The following is an 18,289-nucleotide window of genomic DNA, read 5'->3' on the forward strand; positions in this document are numbered from 1 at the left end:
AAAGGTAATGTTGGAGCTCAGGGAGCCAATTTAACCCTAGTGAGACCCACAGCAGCAGGAAACTGGCAGGTTTCATCAGAAGGTGCTAAGATTGTTGAAGTTGTAAATGACTATCCAAGATTATTTCATTGTAGAGCCACAGAATAAAAATGACATTTGAGCTTCTGTATGAGTATCATTAAGTTCTGCCTGTGCTCTAGAACCAAATTCTAGAACCAATTCTAGAATCCAAATTCTTAATGGAGGTAAAAGGCCTGATTTTAAAGATTAGGGCTAAGTCAGGCACCAGTGGTTCATGCCTATAATCCTAGCTACTCAGAATGCTGAGGTCTGAGGATAGTGGTTCAAAGCCAGCCCAGGCAGGAAAGTCCATGAGGCTCTTATCTCTAATTAACCACCAGAAAACCAGAAGTGGAGCTGTGGCTTAAAGTGGCAGAGCACTAGCCTTGAGGTGAAGAGCTCAGGGACAGTGCCTAAGCCCCATGATCAACAACAATAAAGGTTCAGACTACAATCCTAGCCAAGAATGGAAGATTTCAGCTCAAAGCCAGCCCCCCACCCCCCCCACCCCGTGCCTTGAACTAAGTAAGGATCTGAGTGATGTTCCTGAGCTTTTTTGTCAAGGTTAGCATTCTATTACTTTGAGCCACAGCACCATATTCAGCTTCCTGTTCGTTAATTGGAGATTCTCATCGACTTTGGAGTCTCAAGACTTTCCTGCCCAGGCTGACTTGGATCTAGGATACACAGATCTCAGCTTCCTGAGTAGTAACCATTTTAATCTTTATCACAAATCTGAGGAAAAAACGTTTCTCTTTATAAATGTGAAAATGGAGGCTTCAAAGCTGACTCAGCCTAATTAAGACCCTGATTGGGGGCTGGGGATATAGCCTAGTGGCAAGAGTGCCTGCCTTGGATACACGAGGCCCTAGGTTCGATTCCCCAGCACCACATATACAGAAAACGGCCCGAAGCGGCGCTGTGGCTCAAGTGGCAGAGTGCTAGCCTTGAGCGGGAAGAAGCCAGGGACAGTGCTCAGGCCCTGAGTCCAAGGCCCAGGACTGGCCAAAAAAAAAAAAGATCCTGATTGGAAAGTAGAAGCCAGGATTCAAATGTTTTATTATAATTATGCTACACTTAGATGATAAAGTGGCAAGTGCATCAGCTCAGAAAGAAAAAGAGAGAACATTCCACTCACAAGCTATTGAAATGACAAAACAGTTTTATTAAACATCTGGATGTACTTTTTTTTTTTATAATACAAAACATAGTAACATTTCTTCCTTTCCTCTTCCCTGGAGGCCACCCCAATCTAGAACCTCATGTTTACACAAACCTACTTAACAGCAACATATAAGGCAAGAAAGGAAGGAAAGTGCAATCTTGAAAGTAATGTTACAGAACCAGAGGAACCAAAATAGGGTAGAAGGTAGTGGGTTTGTCAGCAAGTTCTCCACCCACAGGCAGGCCCTGCCTGGTCTGGCTCATCTCAACAGGAGCATGTTTTAAGAAAGCCCGGAGGATTAATACTGCCCTATTCTCTCTGCAGCATTTCTCTTATATGCTTATCTGTCCCGGAAGCTTTTCTCAAATTTCTTTAAAGAACTCCACCTTGGTTTACCTCCCTGTCAAGTGCTCATTTTCCTTTTAGTTTCTAAACAAAAATGGAGAGCAGGAGGCCATCAGCACTTCCTTCCTAGAAGTCACCTGGCTAAACATGCACAGCTGGAACAGCGAGAAAAAACTAGGTCCAGCTGGCAATATCTCAGAAGCCCAAGAGGATCCAGTTATTCTGCATCTGTGGACTTAAAGTGATCATCATCCACAGTAGAATAAATATGTCCCTCGTTGCTTAAGAAATCCACAGCTTGCCTAGAAAGAATGAATAAAAGGGTCATTTTCAATCTAGTAAGGGAAAGAAATGCCTTTTATTTTTATACATACATATGTACATACATTTATTTATTTATTGCCAGTCCTGGGGCTTGGACTCGGGGCTGAGAACTGTCCCTGGCTTCTTTTTGGAGCAGCAGTGCTACTTCTGGCTTTTTCTGTTTATGTGGTGCTGAGGAATCAAACCCAGGGCTTTGTGCATGCTAGACAAGCACTCTACACTAAGCCACATTCCCAGCCCCAGGAAATGCCTTTTGGATGCTGTTTTCATCCTAGTTCAGAATATTAAGTCATTTCTTCATAGAAGGCTCTGAGAAAACACCAGTAAAGGTGCAAAATTGGTGTTATCTATGCAGATAATGGCTACTAGGGCTGCCTTGAGTTCTTTTCCAAAACTGTAAATGCAAGAAAATAGGGCCTCGGGGCTGGGGATATAGCCTAGTGGCAAGAGTGCCTGCCTCGGATACATGAGGCCCTAGGTTCGATTCCCCAGCACCACATATACAGAAAACGGCCAGAAGCGGCGCTGTGGCTCAAGTGGCGGAGTGCTAGCCTTGAGCGGGAAGAAGCCAGAGACAGTGCTCAGGCTCTGAGTCCAAGGCCCAGGACTGGCCAAAAAAAAAAAAAAAAGAAAGAAAATAGGGCCTCACTTAAATACCAGTCTAAGCAAAGTGAAACAAGAGTCTAAAACTACAGTCCAGCTTGCCTATGAAATCTTCTAGCACACGTCTTAAAGTTCTCCCCTTTAGTCCTCAGCAACACACACACAAAGATGATCTCCCCCACTTACGGAAACCCTTTTTGCCCCTACTCTGGGCAGGAAAGTTGCAGGTGACAGAAAGGCATTCCACAAACAGTAAGAAGCCATCAAACTGTTGAGATTCTCTGGGTCATGCGGGTAACATATTTAATAATAGCCCCAACTTATAAAGAATCTACTACATGATAGCAATTCTGTACCTCACCATCACAGGTTGAAGTCAACAGCTTGTGTATGTGTTTACATGCACGTGCTGGTCTTGGGATTTGAACTCAGGGTCTAGGTGCTGTCTCTGAGCTGCTGCTTCTTTTTTTTTTTGCCAGTCCTGGCGCTTGGACTCAGGGCCTGAGCACTGTCTCTGGCTTCTTTTTGCTCAAGGCTAGCACTCTGCGACTTGAGCCACAGCGCCACTTCTGGCCGTTTTCTATATATGTGGTGCTGAGGAATCGAACCCAGGGCTTCATGTATACGGAGCAAGCACTGTTGCCACTAGACCATATTCCCAGCCACTCTGAGCTTCTTTTTGCTCAAGGCTAGTGCTCTATTTGAACCATAGCTCCATTTCAGGCTTTTTTTTTGGTAGTTAATAGGAGATCCAGACTTTCTTGCCTGGGCTGGCTTTGAACCAAGACCTTCAGATCTCAAGCATCCTGAGTGCTAAGTACAGATGTGAATCACCAGTAGCCAGCTAACTTCTTTTTGTTTTCATTTTTAAAATGCTGGTACTGAGACTTGAACTCTGGGCCTGGGCACTGTCCCTAAGCTCTTCAGCTCAAGGCTAGTGCTCTACCATTTGAGCCACAGGGCCACTTTCAGTTTTCTGATGGGTTAATTGGAGGTAAGAGTCTCATGGACTTTTTGCTGACGGGCTGGCTTTGAATGGCAATCCTCAGATCTCAACTACCCGAAGAGCTAGGCCTCAGGCTGGCTTTAAACTGTGATCTTTACCCTCCTAGTAGATGTGAGCCATGGGCACCCCATAGACAGCTTTACTTTACAAACTCACTTTTGTTTCCAGAAACTATGAACAGGTTAAAAGGTAGAAATGGCTCACAGAAAGCAAACACTCACTTGATTGTGGCTATAGGCATATGCTGGAGCTGGTTCCTGAGATCCTGAAAGTTCAATCCTTCAGGTCTTGGGCAAGCCTTAATCAAGTTCAACACCTGATAATTTAGAATAGAAAGATGTTAGTAACTGATAAGTCAGCTTGCCTTTGTAAACATGAATCTTTTATTAGAAAAGGAAACAAAACAAAAAAACAAAAACTAGGAGCCATGCCTAGGCTAGCCATAGATCATTACAGTACCAGAACTTCAGGCCTGTGTTTTGCATTTCTAGAGTGAGACAGGCAATTTACCTGATTCTGAACCGCAGTGAGGCCATTGGAGGGCGTGAAGCTATTCCCACTGAAGTTCCCCGCGTCGCTCATTCCTAGATTGCCAAGAGAGGGCCTTCCTGCTGAGGGCTGCATTGAAAAGTGAGTTCATAACATTAGAAAATTCACCAACTTAAACTTAGTCTTTGCTATTTTAAATAACTAGTTAATAAGCAGCTGAGAAACAATTTAAGTGTTCTCCCAGTAGTGATGCTTACATGGAAAGGGAGAGCTAATGAGAATATAAGAGGAAAGTAAAATAAAATAATAATTTGAAGTACGTGTCAAAAATAAATGTATAGGGGCTGGGAATGTGGCTTAGTAGTAGAGTGCTTGCCTTGCATGCACGAAGCTGTAGGTTTGATTCCTCAGCACCACAAAAACAGAAAAAGCCGGAAGTGGCACCATGGCTCAAATGGTAGAGCACTAGCCTTGAGCAAAAGAAGCCAGGAACAGTGCTCAGGCCCCGAGTCCAAGCTCCAGGCCTGGCAAACAAATAGATGTATATAGTCCCCATAATTATGCCACTCCTATACTTAAAAGCTTTCAAGTGGCTCCCTCTACCTAGATGTTCAATACCCATAAGTAGAAATCCAAATCTCTATTTTAATTTTTTGTGTACTACACTGGAGCTAAAGGCCTGGAAGCGGTCCCTTAGTTTTTACACTCAAGGCTAGCACTCTACCACTTGACTACAGTTTCATTTTTCATTTTACAGTTTCATTTACAGTTTATTTTTCGGGGGTGGTGATGGTAGTGAAGGGGTTGTTAATTGGAAATAAGAATTTCATGGACTTTTCTTCCCTGGCTGTCTTCAATCTGTGATCCCCAGATCTCAGCCTCCTGAGTAGCTAGGATTACAGGTATGAACCACATGGACTCAGCATGTATTTTCTATATTTTTCTTTTTATGCATCCTTTTTTTTTTTTTGCTAGTCCTGGAGTTTGAACTCAGGGCCTGAGCACTTCTTTTTGCTCAAGGCTATCACTCTACCATTTCAGCCACAGCGCCACTTCCAGCTTTTTCTATTTATGTGGTGCTGAGGAATTGAACCCAGGGCTTCATGTATGCTAGGAAAGCACTCTACCACTAGGCCACATTCCCAGCCCTGTATTTTTTTTTCTTGTATTTTTCTTTGGCAGTAGTGGGCATGAACTCAGAGCCTGGGCACTGTCCTTGAGCTCTTTTGCTCAAGGCTAGCACTCTACCATTTTGTGCCCAAGTGCCACTTCTGGTCTTTTGGTGGCTAGTGGGAGATAAGGGTCTCATGGACTTTCTTGCCTGGGCTGACTTTGTTTTTTTTTTTGGCCAGTCCTGGGGCTTGGACTCAGGGCCTGAGCACTGTCCCTGGCTTCTTTTTGCTCAAGGCTAGCACTCTGCCACTTGAGCCACAGCACCACTTCTGGCTGTTTTCTGTATATGTGGTGCTGGGGAATTGAACCCAGGGCCTCGTGTATATAAGACAAGCACTCTTGCCACTAGGCCATACCCCCAGCCCTCCTGGGCTGACTTTGAACTGAGATCTGCAGTTCTCAGTGTGCCACCAGTGCCTTTTTTTTTTTTTTAATTCTTCCACACCGCCTCAACACACAGACTTCTTACATCCTGAAACATGCTTCTGATGTGAACATTAGGTTCCCTATTTGAAATGCTCTTTCCTTCATCTGGTAAACACTCTTCATCCTTCAAAGTCCAACTCAACCACGCAGGCCAGTGGGGTAGGAGGAAATCATAATTCTGAGAAACTTGAGGGTTTCATCTGGGATAAAATGCAATGGCATCACACATGTAATCTTAACTACTCAGGAACCTGAGATCTGAGAATTGCAGTTTGAAGCCAGCCAGAGCAGGAAACTCTGTAAGATCTAATCTCCAATAAAAAGTTTTAAAAGAGCCAGAAGTAGAGCCAGGTACCAGTGGCTCTCATATAATCCTAGCTACTCAGGAGAGTGAGATCCTAGCATCATATTCAAAGCCATTCTGGGCAGTAAAGTCTGCATGCAAGACTCTTCTCTCCAATAAACTACTCAGAAAAAGCTGGAAATGGTGCTTAGTGGCATATGCTCTAGAGGCATAGTGCTAGCCATGAGCAAAGGAAGCTCAAGGACAGCACTCAGGCCCAGAGTTCAAGCTCTAGGCAAAAACACACAACATTGAAGCTCATGAAAAAAATATTCTGAGGACTGAGGAATGCCTTTCTTCTGGTCTACCCTTTAAAATGTCAAATAAGGGCTGGGAATATGGCCTAGTGGCAAGAGAGCTTGCCTCATATACATGAAGCCCTGGCTTCAATTCCCCAGTACCACATATATGGAAAATGGCCAGGAGTGGCGCTGTGGCTCAAGTGGCAGAGTGCTAGCCTTGAGCAAAAAGGAAGCCAGGGACAGTGCTCAGGCCCTGAGTTCAAGGCCCAGGACTGGCAAAATAAATAAATAAATAAATAAATAAATAAATAAATAAATAAATAAATAAATAAATAAATAAAATAAAATAAAATGAAATGAAATGTCAAATAAGACAAAGGCAGAGCACAAAAGCAGCTATGTTCTTCCATGGGAGAGAAAGCTTAGGGAAGCTGCATACCTGGCTGCTGGACTTGCTTAGCATCATGTGCGCGTTGACTACTTCCAGAATATGTGTGGTGAACTCATTCATGTCCTCCAAGGGCATGATCTTAAAAGCCACAAGGCTCTTTTTGTTCTATTAAAATAAACAGAAAATATAAAGGATAAGCAGGTTTAAGCCAACACTTTATTGTTATAGTATTTTGCTAATGTGTTAATATACTTAAAAACTTTAACATTGGAGTAATTTGAATGAAGGGACAAACAAAACTAACTAGATGTTAATTATTTTCCCAAAGTTACAAAGTCTAATAAAATCGGACTCTAAATCCAGTGTTTTCCGTCGATATCTAATGGTCACTACTCTTTTTATCATTCTTATTTATTTATTTTTTTTGCCAGTCCTGGGCCTTTAACTCAGGGCCTGAGCACTGTCCCTAGATTCTTTTTGCTCAAGGTTAGCACTCTGCCACTTGAGCCACAGAACCACTTCTGGCCATTTTCCATATATGTGGTGCTGAGTGATCAAACCCAGGGCTTCATGTATACAAGGCAAGTACTCTTGTCACTAGGACATATTCCCAGCCCCATTCTGCCATTTTTACATTAAAGTAAAAACTAGTTATTTCCTCTAAAGAGAATGCAATAATAACATCCCATTAAACATGGAGACCTATAGCTAAGTAAACTTGGATATAAAATCCAGAAATTGCTTTACACAAGTACATTTAAACGGTCAATTTCTCCTGACTTTACCTGAAAAGACCTGAGATGGCCGGCCACTTTCACGTACGTTTCTGGAGGAACCACAGGGTTTTCACTGCTGGCATCCTAATAGATAAACACACACACACACACCCCCCTAAGGTTTTAGTGATGCTAGTGACAGTCTTTGCAAATTTCTAAATTACAGGAAGCAAATATAATAAATATAAATACAAAAAGAAAATATAAAGCAGAAGCACTAAACCTTCATATGGCATTAGTTTGTTCTGACTTTTAGAATCCACTATGTGTGTGTGCATGAGTGCGTGCACCCGCACAGATGCAGTAGTTCGTGGGGCTTAAACTCAGGGCCTGGGTGCTGTCCTTGAGCTTATGTGCTCAAGGTTCTGCTCTACCACTGGAGCCACAGCTCCATTACAGGTTTTTGGTGATTTAACTGGAAATAGGGTCTCATGGACTTGAACTGGGCTTGCTTTCAACCTCCACCTTCAAGTCTGTCTCCTGTAGCTAGGATTATAGCTGGAAGCCACCAGTGCCTAGATTCCATGGTTTTTGTTTTGTTTTTGCTGGTCCTGGGGCTTGAACTCAGGGCCTGAGTACTGTTCTGGAGCCTTTCTCAAGGCTAGTGCTTTACTACTTGAGCCACAGCACCACTTCTGGCTTCTTCTGAGTAGTTTTTTGTAGATAAGAATTTCACAGATTTTCTGCCGGCTTTGAACTGCAATCCTCAGATTGCAGCTTCCAAGTAGCTAGGATTACATGTCCTGAGCCACCAGCATCCAACTGTATCCATGTGTGTTTTTTTGTTTCTTTGTTTTTTTAAAACACCATCAGCCAGGCACCAGTGGCTCAAAGCTAGCCCAGGCTACAAAAATCCAAGAGACTCTTATCTCCAGTTAATCACAAAAGAGCCAGAAGAAGAGCTGTGGCTCAAAGTGTAGAACACTAGGCTCAAGCAAAAGAACTTAGGGCCAATGCCCAGACCCTGAGTTCTAGAACTAGCACAAAAAAAGAAAGGGAAAAAGAAAAAAAAAGTTTAAAGGTTAAGAGTTGATCATCTCCAAAGTCTAAAAGTAATCTCATCCTAATCCAAAGAGTCACTTACATCGGTGTCAACCCACTGACGAACATCCATGGGTGAAGCAGTCATGTCATCTACTTTGTAAACAATATTGGTTGGAGCCTTTTCTGCATGTCTGATTATTCCTACAATAGTGACCTAGGTTATGGATAGAAAAAAAAAAGTTTGTTTTCCTAGAAACCAAAGTAACATTTATGCACTTGAAAATTAAGCCTCTACCATACACTATTATCAATTCAAAGTGGATCAAAGCCCTCAAAACAAGACCTGAAACTTTGAAATTACTGCAAGAGACAGTAGGAGAAACATTAGAAACTAATAGGTATAGATAAAACTTCTTGAAGAGTCCCAGGGGCACAATAGATAGGAGAGAAACTTGCCAAGTGGGACTACATCAAAATAGAAAGTTTCTGCACAGCTAACTAGAAAAACAGCCTGAACCAGAAAGAGTGGGAGAAAATCTTTGCCAGCAATACATCAGATAAAGGTCAATATCCAACATATACAAGGAGCTCAAGAAACTAACCTCCCCATCCCTCAAACCTAATAAACCAATCACTAAATGGGCAAAGAAGCTAAGGAAGAGATTTCTCTGAAGAAAAGGTAAAAATGGCAAAGAAACACATGAGGACGTGCTTATCATCTAGGCCATAGAGGAAAGGCAAATCAAAATAACTCTGAGGCTGCCTCACACCTGTAATCCTAGCTACCCAGAAGGCTGAGATCTAAGGACAGTTTGGGTAGAAAGTCCTTGATTCTTATTTCCAATTAACCACCAGAAAACTGGAAGTGGCGCTGTGACTCAAGAAGGCTAGCCTTGAGCTGAAGAGCTCAGGAACAGTGCCCAGGTCCAGAGTTCAAGTACCAATTAACAAAAAAACAAAAAACACCCACAACTAAACATAGACATTCCCTATGACCCAGTCATACCACTCCTAGGCATCTACCCGAAATATCATGAGCCAGGATATGATAAGGACACCTGCCCATCCAAGTTCATTGTTGGCATTATTCACAATAGCCAAGACAAGGAAACAACCCAGGTGCCCCACAATAGATGAGTGGATCCCCCAAAATTGATACTATAAACAATGGAATTTTACACAGCCATCAAGAATAAAATAATGTCATCTGCAGGGAAACGGATAGAACAAGAAATGTTAAGTATATTGGACAAAGGAGCTAAAGACATACAATGGAATAAACATAGCCTCTTCAACTACTGGTGCTGGGAGAACTGGGCAGCCATATGCAGAAAACTCAAAGTAGACCCAAGCCTATCACCATGCACCAAGATCAACTCAAAATGGATCAAGGACCTCAATATCAGACCTGAATCCTTGAAATTACTGAAGGACAGAGTAGGAAAGAACTTCCAGGGACACAACAAATAGGGGAGAGACTCGACAAATGGGACTACTACAAATTAAAAAGTTTCTGCAGCTAAGGACATAACCACCAAAACAGAAAGACAGCCAACCATATGGGAAAGGATCTTTACCAGCACAGCAACAGACAAAGGCCTAATATCTGTCATCTACAGAGAACTCAAAAAACTAAGCCCTCCAAGCCCAATAAATCAATTAGGAAATGGGCAAAGGAGCTAAAGAGAGACTTCACAAGAGAAGAAATAAAAATGGCAAAGAAACATATGAGGAAATGTTCAACATCCCTGGTAGTAAAGGAAATGCAAATAAAAACAACCCTGAGATACCACCTCACTCCAGTTAGAATGGCCTATACTCTGAACTCAGGCAACAATAAATGCTGGAGGGGGTGTGGGGAAAGAGGAACCCTTCTCCATTGTTGGTAGGAGTGCAAATTAGTACAACCACTTTGGAGAACAGTATGGAGGTTTCTCAAAAAGCTCAATATAGACCTACCCTATGACCCAGCCATACCACTCCTAGGCATCTATCCTGAACAGCAGGCCCCTAGATATCAAAAAGACATTTGCACTTCCATGTTTATCGCTGCACAATTCACAATAGCCAAAATATGGAAACAACCCAGATGCCCCTCCAGATGAATGGATCCAAAAAATGGTACCTATACACAATAGAATACTACATAGCGATTAGGAATGGTGAAATATTGGTATTCGCAGGAAAATGGTCAGAACTTGAACAAATAATGTTGAGCGAGACAAGCCTAGAACACAGAAAACAAAGGGACACGATCTCCCTGATATATGACTGTTAAGATGGGGTGACGGAGAGACAGTAGAGACCAGGTCTGTGAAACCAAAAACTGCTTGTCAAATGGTATTTCCCACAGAATTGGGTCAGCAACCCAACATTATGTAACTAAAACCAAACAATTACTCAATATATAAAGGTCAAAAATTGACCTCTCAGTGGAATACAATAGCTCAAAAGCTATGTATGTATGTTCATATAAGACTACTGTCGACATATTGTCTAATGTCAACATTACATTTAAAGCCCTAGGCAAATTTTCTTTGGCATAGGCCACGTGGCTACTGTATATGTTCTTGGTACATTGGGTATTATATATGTGTCTGCCTGACCTATGGAAGGGAAAGAAAAACAGGGTGTAAGATATCACAAGAAATGTACACACTGCCCTACTATGTAACTGTACCCTTTTTGCACAACACCTTGTCAAAAAATTTTTGTTCAATTAATAAATAAACTTTAAAAAAAAGAAATGTTAAGTAAGGTAAGAGAAGCTCAGAGAGACAAAAATGGTACATGTTCTTTCTGAGATGCAGAAATTAGATCTAAAAGACACTGTGATATGAAAAATTATACAAGATTCCATATACTCAACCACAGTGTTTCTCTTAGGATAGAAAAAAAGCAGCTATGTCTACATGCCTCTACCTACGTGTGTGTACACACACACACACACACACACACACACACATATTGAAATGAACGCCAAGATAAGAGATCTTTTTGAAAATATTTATGATTCTACCTTCTTTTATGTAGGGTGTATTCGAATTTTATCTCCAAGAGGGTGGGAGGGAGACACAGAACTTGAGGAAAAAAGGGTGAAAAAGGATGCAACAGTGGAGCTCACTGGAAATGGACAAAAGTGAACTGTATACTATACAACTCATGGTTGGAAACAGAGTGAGGGAACAGAAGACACTGTAAGAAAGGAAATGTACTCATTACTTGACTCATATAATAACAATAAAATAAATCAATTTTAAAAAATGAAGTCTCATTTCATTCTTATAGTTAAGTGTCTCTTTTTTGTTTTTTTGGCCAATCCTGGGGCTTGAACTGTGGGCCTAGGCATTGTCCCTGAGCTCCTTTTGCTCAAAGCTAGCACTCTTAACACTTGAGCCACACCCTCACTTCTGACTTTTTCTGTTATTAATTGGAGATAAAGATTTACTTTCCTGCCTAGGCTGGCTTTGAACTATAATCCTCATATCTCAGCCTCCTGAGTAGCTAGGATTATAGGTATGAGTCACTGGTACCCAGCTTAAGTGACTCTTTTTTTTTTTTTTTTTTGCCAGTCCTGTGGCTTAGACTCAGGGCCTGAGCACTGTCCCTGGCTTCTTTTTGCTCAAGGCTAGCACTCTGCCACTTGAGCCACAGCACCACTTCTGGCCTTTTCTATATATTATGTGGTGCTGGGGAATCAAACCCAGGGCTTCATGTATACAAGGCAAGCACTCTTGCCACGAGGCCATATTCCTAGCCCCCTTAAGTGGCTCTTCTATAAGCTGTTTTACATACCTGTGAAACTTCAACATTCCCGATTTTGAATGTGTCATCTATGACACTGGCAGAAAGCAGCTGAGATATAGTACAGGGGACGATCTGCTGGGCTCGGGTTTTCTAAAGAGAAAGAGTTGTTTGAATAAATTCAACTGAGAACAGCCGTCATTTATTTATTATTTATTTTATTTATTTATATTTTTGCCAGTCCTGGGCCTTGGACTCAGGGCCTGAGCACTGTCCCTGGCTTCTTTTTGCTCAAGGCTAGCACTCTGCCACTTGAGCCACAGCGCCACTTCTGGCCATTTTCTGTATATGTGGTGCTGGGGAATTGAACCCTGGGCCTCATGTATAGGAGGCAAGCACTCCTGCCACTAGGCCATATCCCCAGCCCTAGAAAAGGGTTTAAGAAATGGCCAGCGGAGACAGGACTCCAGTTGCTCTAGGTTTCCTGACAAGATATAACAAAAACCAGTAGTTTTCTTTAAGACAAATGTTAAGAACGATGCAGCCTGCGTGAAAAATGAGATTTGATCTGTTATGCTAGTCATCTTAAAAGTATGAGGAAATGGTTCATGTCTGTAATCATAGCTACTCAGGAGGCTGAGCTCTAATGATCATGGTTCAAAGCCAACCCAGGAAGGAAAATCTGTGAGGCTCTTATTTCCAACTAAGCAGCAAAAAACAAGACGTAGCTCATACTAAAGCGCTAACCTTGAGCAGGAAAGCTCAAGGACAGTGCCCAGGATCTTGAGTTCCAGCCTCAGTACCAAAGAGACAAAGGGGGTGGGGAGAAGAATGGCCCTCTGTTTATGCAGGAAGACAAGCACAGAGTTTGACAAGACTGACTCTTTAGCTACCAGCAATGACAAAACCTAGCCAAGAAAGGAGGGCTCGTTTATAAAATGGAAAATAAGGGCCTGGGAATATGGTAGAGTGTTTGCCTCATACACATGAAGCCCTGGGTTCGATACCTCAGCACCACACAGAAAAAGCCAGAAGTGGCGCTGTGGCTCAAGTTGACAGAGTGCTAGCCTTGAGCAAAAACCAGCCAGGGACAGTGCTCAGGCCCTGAGTCCAAGCCCCAGGACTGGCCAAAACAAAAGAAAAAGAAAATAATAGCGTTTAATAGTTGCGTCCGCGCTTCACCTCTGCCACGGGGCCGGCCCAGGGGCGCCCAGCGAGGGACGAGCGCGCGCCCGCTCAACTTACCGATTTCTTTTCGGCCTGCGACGGCGTCTGTGACCCGAAGCCCCCCGGGAACTGAGTGTAGCCGCCGGCTCCGCCATAGCCGCTGCCGCCAAAGCTTTCAAACCCACCTGGTTTTGAACAAGTGTGCGTCATGAGGGCCGCACACCGAGCCTACGAATCCGCGGATTCCCGCGGCCGCCCCCACCCGCCCGTCCCCCCCGACTTCGCCGCCGCCCCTCCGGCCGGGTCCCTCGCGGTTCTCCCCTCCCTCCGTCCCTCATCATTACTATTCCACATGTTTTTCGCCTCAGTCAGGCCAGGGGCCAGAAGGTTCGGCGCGGTGAGCTCTCCGAACACTTCAGAACCCGGTAACAGCGAGTCGGATCTACTTGGCCCAGGCGCCACAAACTCCTTCCCGCGATTGGCAGAGCCAATCAGCGCGCTCGAGACTTCACTCTCCGGCCAATCAACGGCGGAGTAGCATACGCCTTTAACCCTCCTCTCCAGGCCCAGCTTTTGAACATGCGCACTACCGCAGGCGGGGGAAGCCGAAGGCTCAGCGGCCACTTTTACTAAGGGCAAACCCCACCGTCGCGGGGGGAGAGAACCGGAAGAGAGAGATGCTGGATTGGGCAGGATCTCAAGAAGGTAACCAATCAAAACAATCCTTCTACAGGACGGACGAGGGCGTCCCTTTTACGTCACTGCCGTTAGTCGACGATCTCCTTTTCCCGCCAAACTGTCGCTACCAAGTCCGCGTCAGGTGCGTTGCGGTGGAGTTCTTACCCCCGAGCCATTTTGTGTTTTCCGAGACCACATTTCCTTACCTAGCTCCTCCTGCCTCCGCGTGGTGTCACCGCGCCTGGATCATTTCCTTTCTCAGAAACTGCAGGCGCTATCTTAAGATTTCATTAATTGTTTTACTTATAATATTTAAATTTTCCTGTCTGGTTCCATCAACCGGTGTAATTACATCTTCTAGCACATACTAATACTAGGTTATACATTCAAATGACAATTGACTTCTGTCCAATAAAAAGATGTGACTATGATGGGTTTAATTATAGTGAGAACAATAAACGTTTTCCAGTAGGAAAAACCATCTAGGCATAATGATAAATAACTGCTGTGGATCCAAGACTACTATGATAGCTGAGCTTTCTGTTTTGTTTTGTTTTGTTTTGTTTTGTCAGTTCTGGTGCTTGAACTCAGTGCCTGGGCCTTGCCCCTGAGCCTCATTTGTGCTCAAGGCTAGCGCTCTGCCACTTGAGCCACAGCGTCACTTCCAGTTTTTTAGTAGTTAATTGGAAATAAGATTCTTACAGGGACTTTTCTGCCCAGGCTGGCTTCAAACCATGATCCTCAGTTCTCTGCCTCCTGAGTAGCTAGAATTAGAAGCATGAGCCACCAGGGCCCAGCAGCTTTTCATTTTATTTTATTTTATTTATTTATTTTTGGCCAGTCCTGGGCCTTGGACTCAGGGCCTGAGCACTGTCCCTGGCTTCTTCCCGCTCAAGGCTAGCACTCTGCCACCTGAGCCACAGCGCCCCTTCTGGCCATTTTCCATATGCTGGGGAATCCAACCGAGAGCTTCAAGTGTAGGAGGCAAGCACTATTGTCACTAGGCCATATCCCCAGCCCAGCTTTTTATTTTTTAACTTTCAGATTTTCTTGCTTTGTGAGCAATTCTGACTTTTAGTTTGTAAGTAAATTTTAAAAGATTTTTAGACACTATGAGCAGAAGTAGAGGTGTGGCTCAAGTGGAAAAGCAAAAAAAAAAAAACAAAAAAAACACACACACACAAGTGAGTTAGGCCCTGGTGACTCATGCCTGTAACCCCTGTAATCCTACTTATTTGGGCAGCTGAGATCTGAGGATTTCTATTCAAAATGTTCCTGGGCAGAAGAGTCTGAGACTCTTAGCTCCAACTAACCACCTAAAAACTGGAAGTGGAGCTATGGTTCCAGGTGGTAGAGTGCTAACCTTGAGCAGAAGACTCAGGGTTGAGGGCTAGGAATGTGGCTTAGTGGTAGAGGGCTTCCCTGGCATGCACGAAGCCCTGGGTTCGATTCCTCAGTACCATGTAAACAGAAAAAGCTGGAAGTGGTGCTTTGGCTCCAGTGGTAGAATGCTGTCCTTGAGTAAAAGAAGCTCAGTGACAGTGCCCAGGCTCAGAGTTCAAGCCCCAGGACTGGCAAATAAAAAGACCCTCAGGGACAGTGCCCAGGCTCTACAACCACCACCACCAACAACGTAAAGATGTATTATTCTTATAAACTGATTTGATGAATGGTAACTCCTTTGTACAATTACTTAAAGATAATTTTTTAAAAATGGGGCTGGGGATATGGCCTAGTGGTAGAGTGCTTGCCTTGTATACATGAAGCCCTGGGTTCAATTCCTCAGCACCACCTGTGGCTCAAGTGGTAGAATGCTAGCCTTAAGCAAAAAGAAGCCAGGGACAGTGCTCAGGCCCTGAGTCCAAGCCCCAGGACTGGCAAAAACAAAAACAAACTCCCAGTCACTGGTGGCTCAGGCCTACAATCCTAGCTACTCAGGAGGCTGAGATCTGAGGATCAAGGTTCAAAGCCAGCCTGTGCAGAAATGTCCATGAGACCCTTGTCTCTAAAAATACCACTCAGAAAACCAGAAGTGGAGCTGTGGCTCAAGTGGTAGAGCACTAGCCTTGAGGGCTGAAGAGTTCAGGGACAGTGCCCAGGCCCAGAGTTGAAGCCCCAGGACTGACAAAGCAAAACAAAAAGGCTGAGATCTTAGAATCACTGTTCGAAGACAGCCTGACCAGGAAAGTTTTTGAGACTCCTTTTTTTATTTTTTTATTTTTTGGCCAGTCCTGGGACTTGGACTCAGGGCCTGAGCACTGTCCCTGGCTTCTTTTTGCTCAAGGCTAGCACTCTGCCACTTGAGCCACAGCGCCACTTCTGGCCATTTTCTGTATATGTGGTGCTGGGGACTTGAACCCAGGGCCTCATGTATACGAGGCAAGCACTCTTGCCACTAGGCCATATCCCCAGCCCCCCCCCTTTTTTTAACTGTATCTTTTTTTTTTTGCCAGTTCTGAACCTTGAACTCAGGTTCTGAGCACTGTCCCTGGCTTCTTTTTGCTCGAGGCTAGCACTCTGCCAACTTGAGCCACAGTGCCCACTTCTGGCTTTTTCTATGTATGTGGTAGTGAGGAATCGAACCTAGGGCTTCATGTATAGGAGGCAAGCACTCTTGCCACTAAGGCCATATTCCCAGCTCTTTGAGAGTCATCTCCAATAAACTACTCAAAAGAGTTGGTAGTGGTGCTGTGGCTCAAGTGGTAGAGCGCTAGCCTTGAGCATAAAGAGGCTCAGGGACAGCATCCAAGCTCTGAGGACCAGCAAAAATAAAAATAAATTAATAAAAACAAACAAAACCAATTTGGCTGGGATGGTGACTCGGCTTACTGGTATGAGACTTTCCTTGCACTTGTGACATCCTAGATTCAATCCGCAGCACCTCCACAAAGAAATCCCACAAAGGCAACAAATGTTGATAAGGATGTGGGGAAACTGGCAGCTTTGTGTCCTTGACCAATACTGACACACACAATGGATAAAGGACATCAGGCATGACATAAGATTTTTATTGTCAGCCTTATAAAGAGAGGAAATTCTTTTTTTACTTCTTCCATCCCTCCCTCCCCTTTTCCTCCTTTCCCCCCTTTCCTCCTTTCCCTCCCTTTCTTCCCTTTTTCCCTCCTTTCCTCTCTTTTCTCCCTCCTTTCCTCCCTTCTCCCTCCCTCCCTTCTTTCCTTTCTTTTTTGGTGCCTATCCTGGGGCTTGAACTCCAGGCTTGGGCATTGTCCCTGAGCTTTGTTGCTCAAGGCTATCACTCTCCCACTTGAGCCACAGCAGCCTCCTGTGTAGCTAGGATTACAGGCATAAGCCACTGGTGCCAGCTTAATTTTTTTTTTTCTCTCTTGGTGCTGATTCTGGGCTTGATCTGAGGGCCTGGTCAATGTTCCTTATCTTTGTCATTCAAGGCTGGCTGGCACTCTAACACTTGAGGCACAGCTAAACTTTCCACTTTTTGGTGGTTAATTTGAAATAAGAGTCACAGATTTTCCTGCTTGGGCTGGCTTGGAACAGCAATCCTCAGATCTCAGCCTCCTAAATAGCTAAGATTATGGCCAAGCCCAGTTACTTCATTCAGAGTTGTTGGTTTGATAGAACTGTGGGTATTTGCTACTCAGAGGCTGAAGTTAAGTGAGTTCCCTGGGGTTCATAGTTGCTAGTTACACGCGATGGCCTCCAGTTCTACTCCATTATTTTGAAGCAAATTACAGAGGTTGGGTCTTTTGCCCATAATATCTCTGAAGGATTAGACTTTCGGCCAAGCATAATCATGCATGCCTGTAATTCCAGAGGTATATATCAAGAGGCCTGGGGAAAAGTGAGATTCCATCTCAATCCATAAACTGGGTTAAGGAGTCCTCATCCCAGATCTGTGGGGGGTGTGGACAGGGGATTCCTGGTTCAGGCCCACCTGGACTTCCAATACTGCAAGACTTGATTTAAAAGAAATAACTAGGGGCTGGGAATGTGGTTTAGCAGTAGAGTGCTTGCCTAGCACGCACGAAGACCTGGGTTAGATTCCTCAGCACCACATATACAGAAAAAGCCGGAAGTGGTGCTGTGGCTCACATGGTAGAGTGCTAGCCTGGAGCAAAAGAACCTCAAGGACAGCGCCCAGGCTCTGAGTTCAAGCCTAGGACCATCACACACAAGAAGAAAAAGAAAGAAAGAGAAAGAGAGAGAGAGAGAGAGAGAGAGAGAGAGAGAGAGAGAGAGAGAGAGAGCGCTAGGGAGAGAAAGAGACAGAGACAGAGAGAAAAGAAGAAGAAAAAGAAAAGAGATGTCTTATTTTTCTAACCCACAGTATTAGGCAAGACAAGTGTGGCTTCCACTGAAAAGAGGGCAAAGATCTCCTCCAGTGCTGACTGTCACAC

The 18,289-nt window shown here is 44.1% G+C and overlaps 1 protein-coding gene across 1 annotated transcript; it reads right to left on the minus strand.

Annotated features, from left to right (window-relative positions):
• Positions 1-1,259: 1,259 nt before the first annotated feature.
• Rpa2 (replication protein A2) lies at positions 1,260-13,719 on the minus strand. Its single transcript, XM_048350632.1, has 9 exons — positions 13,583-13,719; positions 13,317-13,423; positions 12,123-12,224; positions 8,428-8,541; positions 7,353-7,427; positions 6,616-6,732; positions 4,014-4,121; positions 3,725-3,819; positions 1,260-1,872 (listed from the first exon to the last, which is right to left on the minus strand). Exons 1-9 carry the CDS (start codon positions 13,590-13,592, stop codon positions 1,788-1,790), a joined length of 813 nt encoding a protein of 270 aa, XP_048206589.1. The 5' UTR covers positions 13,593-13,719; the 3' UTR covers positions 1,260-1,787.
• Between the last annotated feature and the right edge of the window lie 4,570 nt (positions 13,720-18,289).

Source organism: Perognathus longimembris, chromosome 7 (genome assembly GCF_023159225.1).
Source record: "Perognathus longimembris pacificus isolate PPM17 chromosome 7, ASM2315922v1, whole genome shotgun sequence".
Lineage (NCBI taxonomy): Eukaryota > Metazoa > Chordata > Mammalia > Rodentia > Heteromyidae > Perognathus > Perognathus longimembris.

Coding starts and splice junctions, on each gene's coding strand:
- Rpa2 (XM_048350632.1), bottom strand. Junction 4,122..6,615: donor TAAGCAAGTCCAGCAGCCAG/GTATGCAGCTTC, acceptor TTTTCAATGCAG/CCCTCAGCAGGAAGGCCCTC. Junction 1,873..3,724: donor ATGCCTATAGCCACAATCAA/GTGAGTGTTTGC, acceptor CATTCTTTCTAG/GCAAGCTGTGGATTTCTTAA.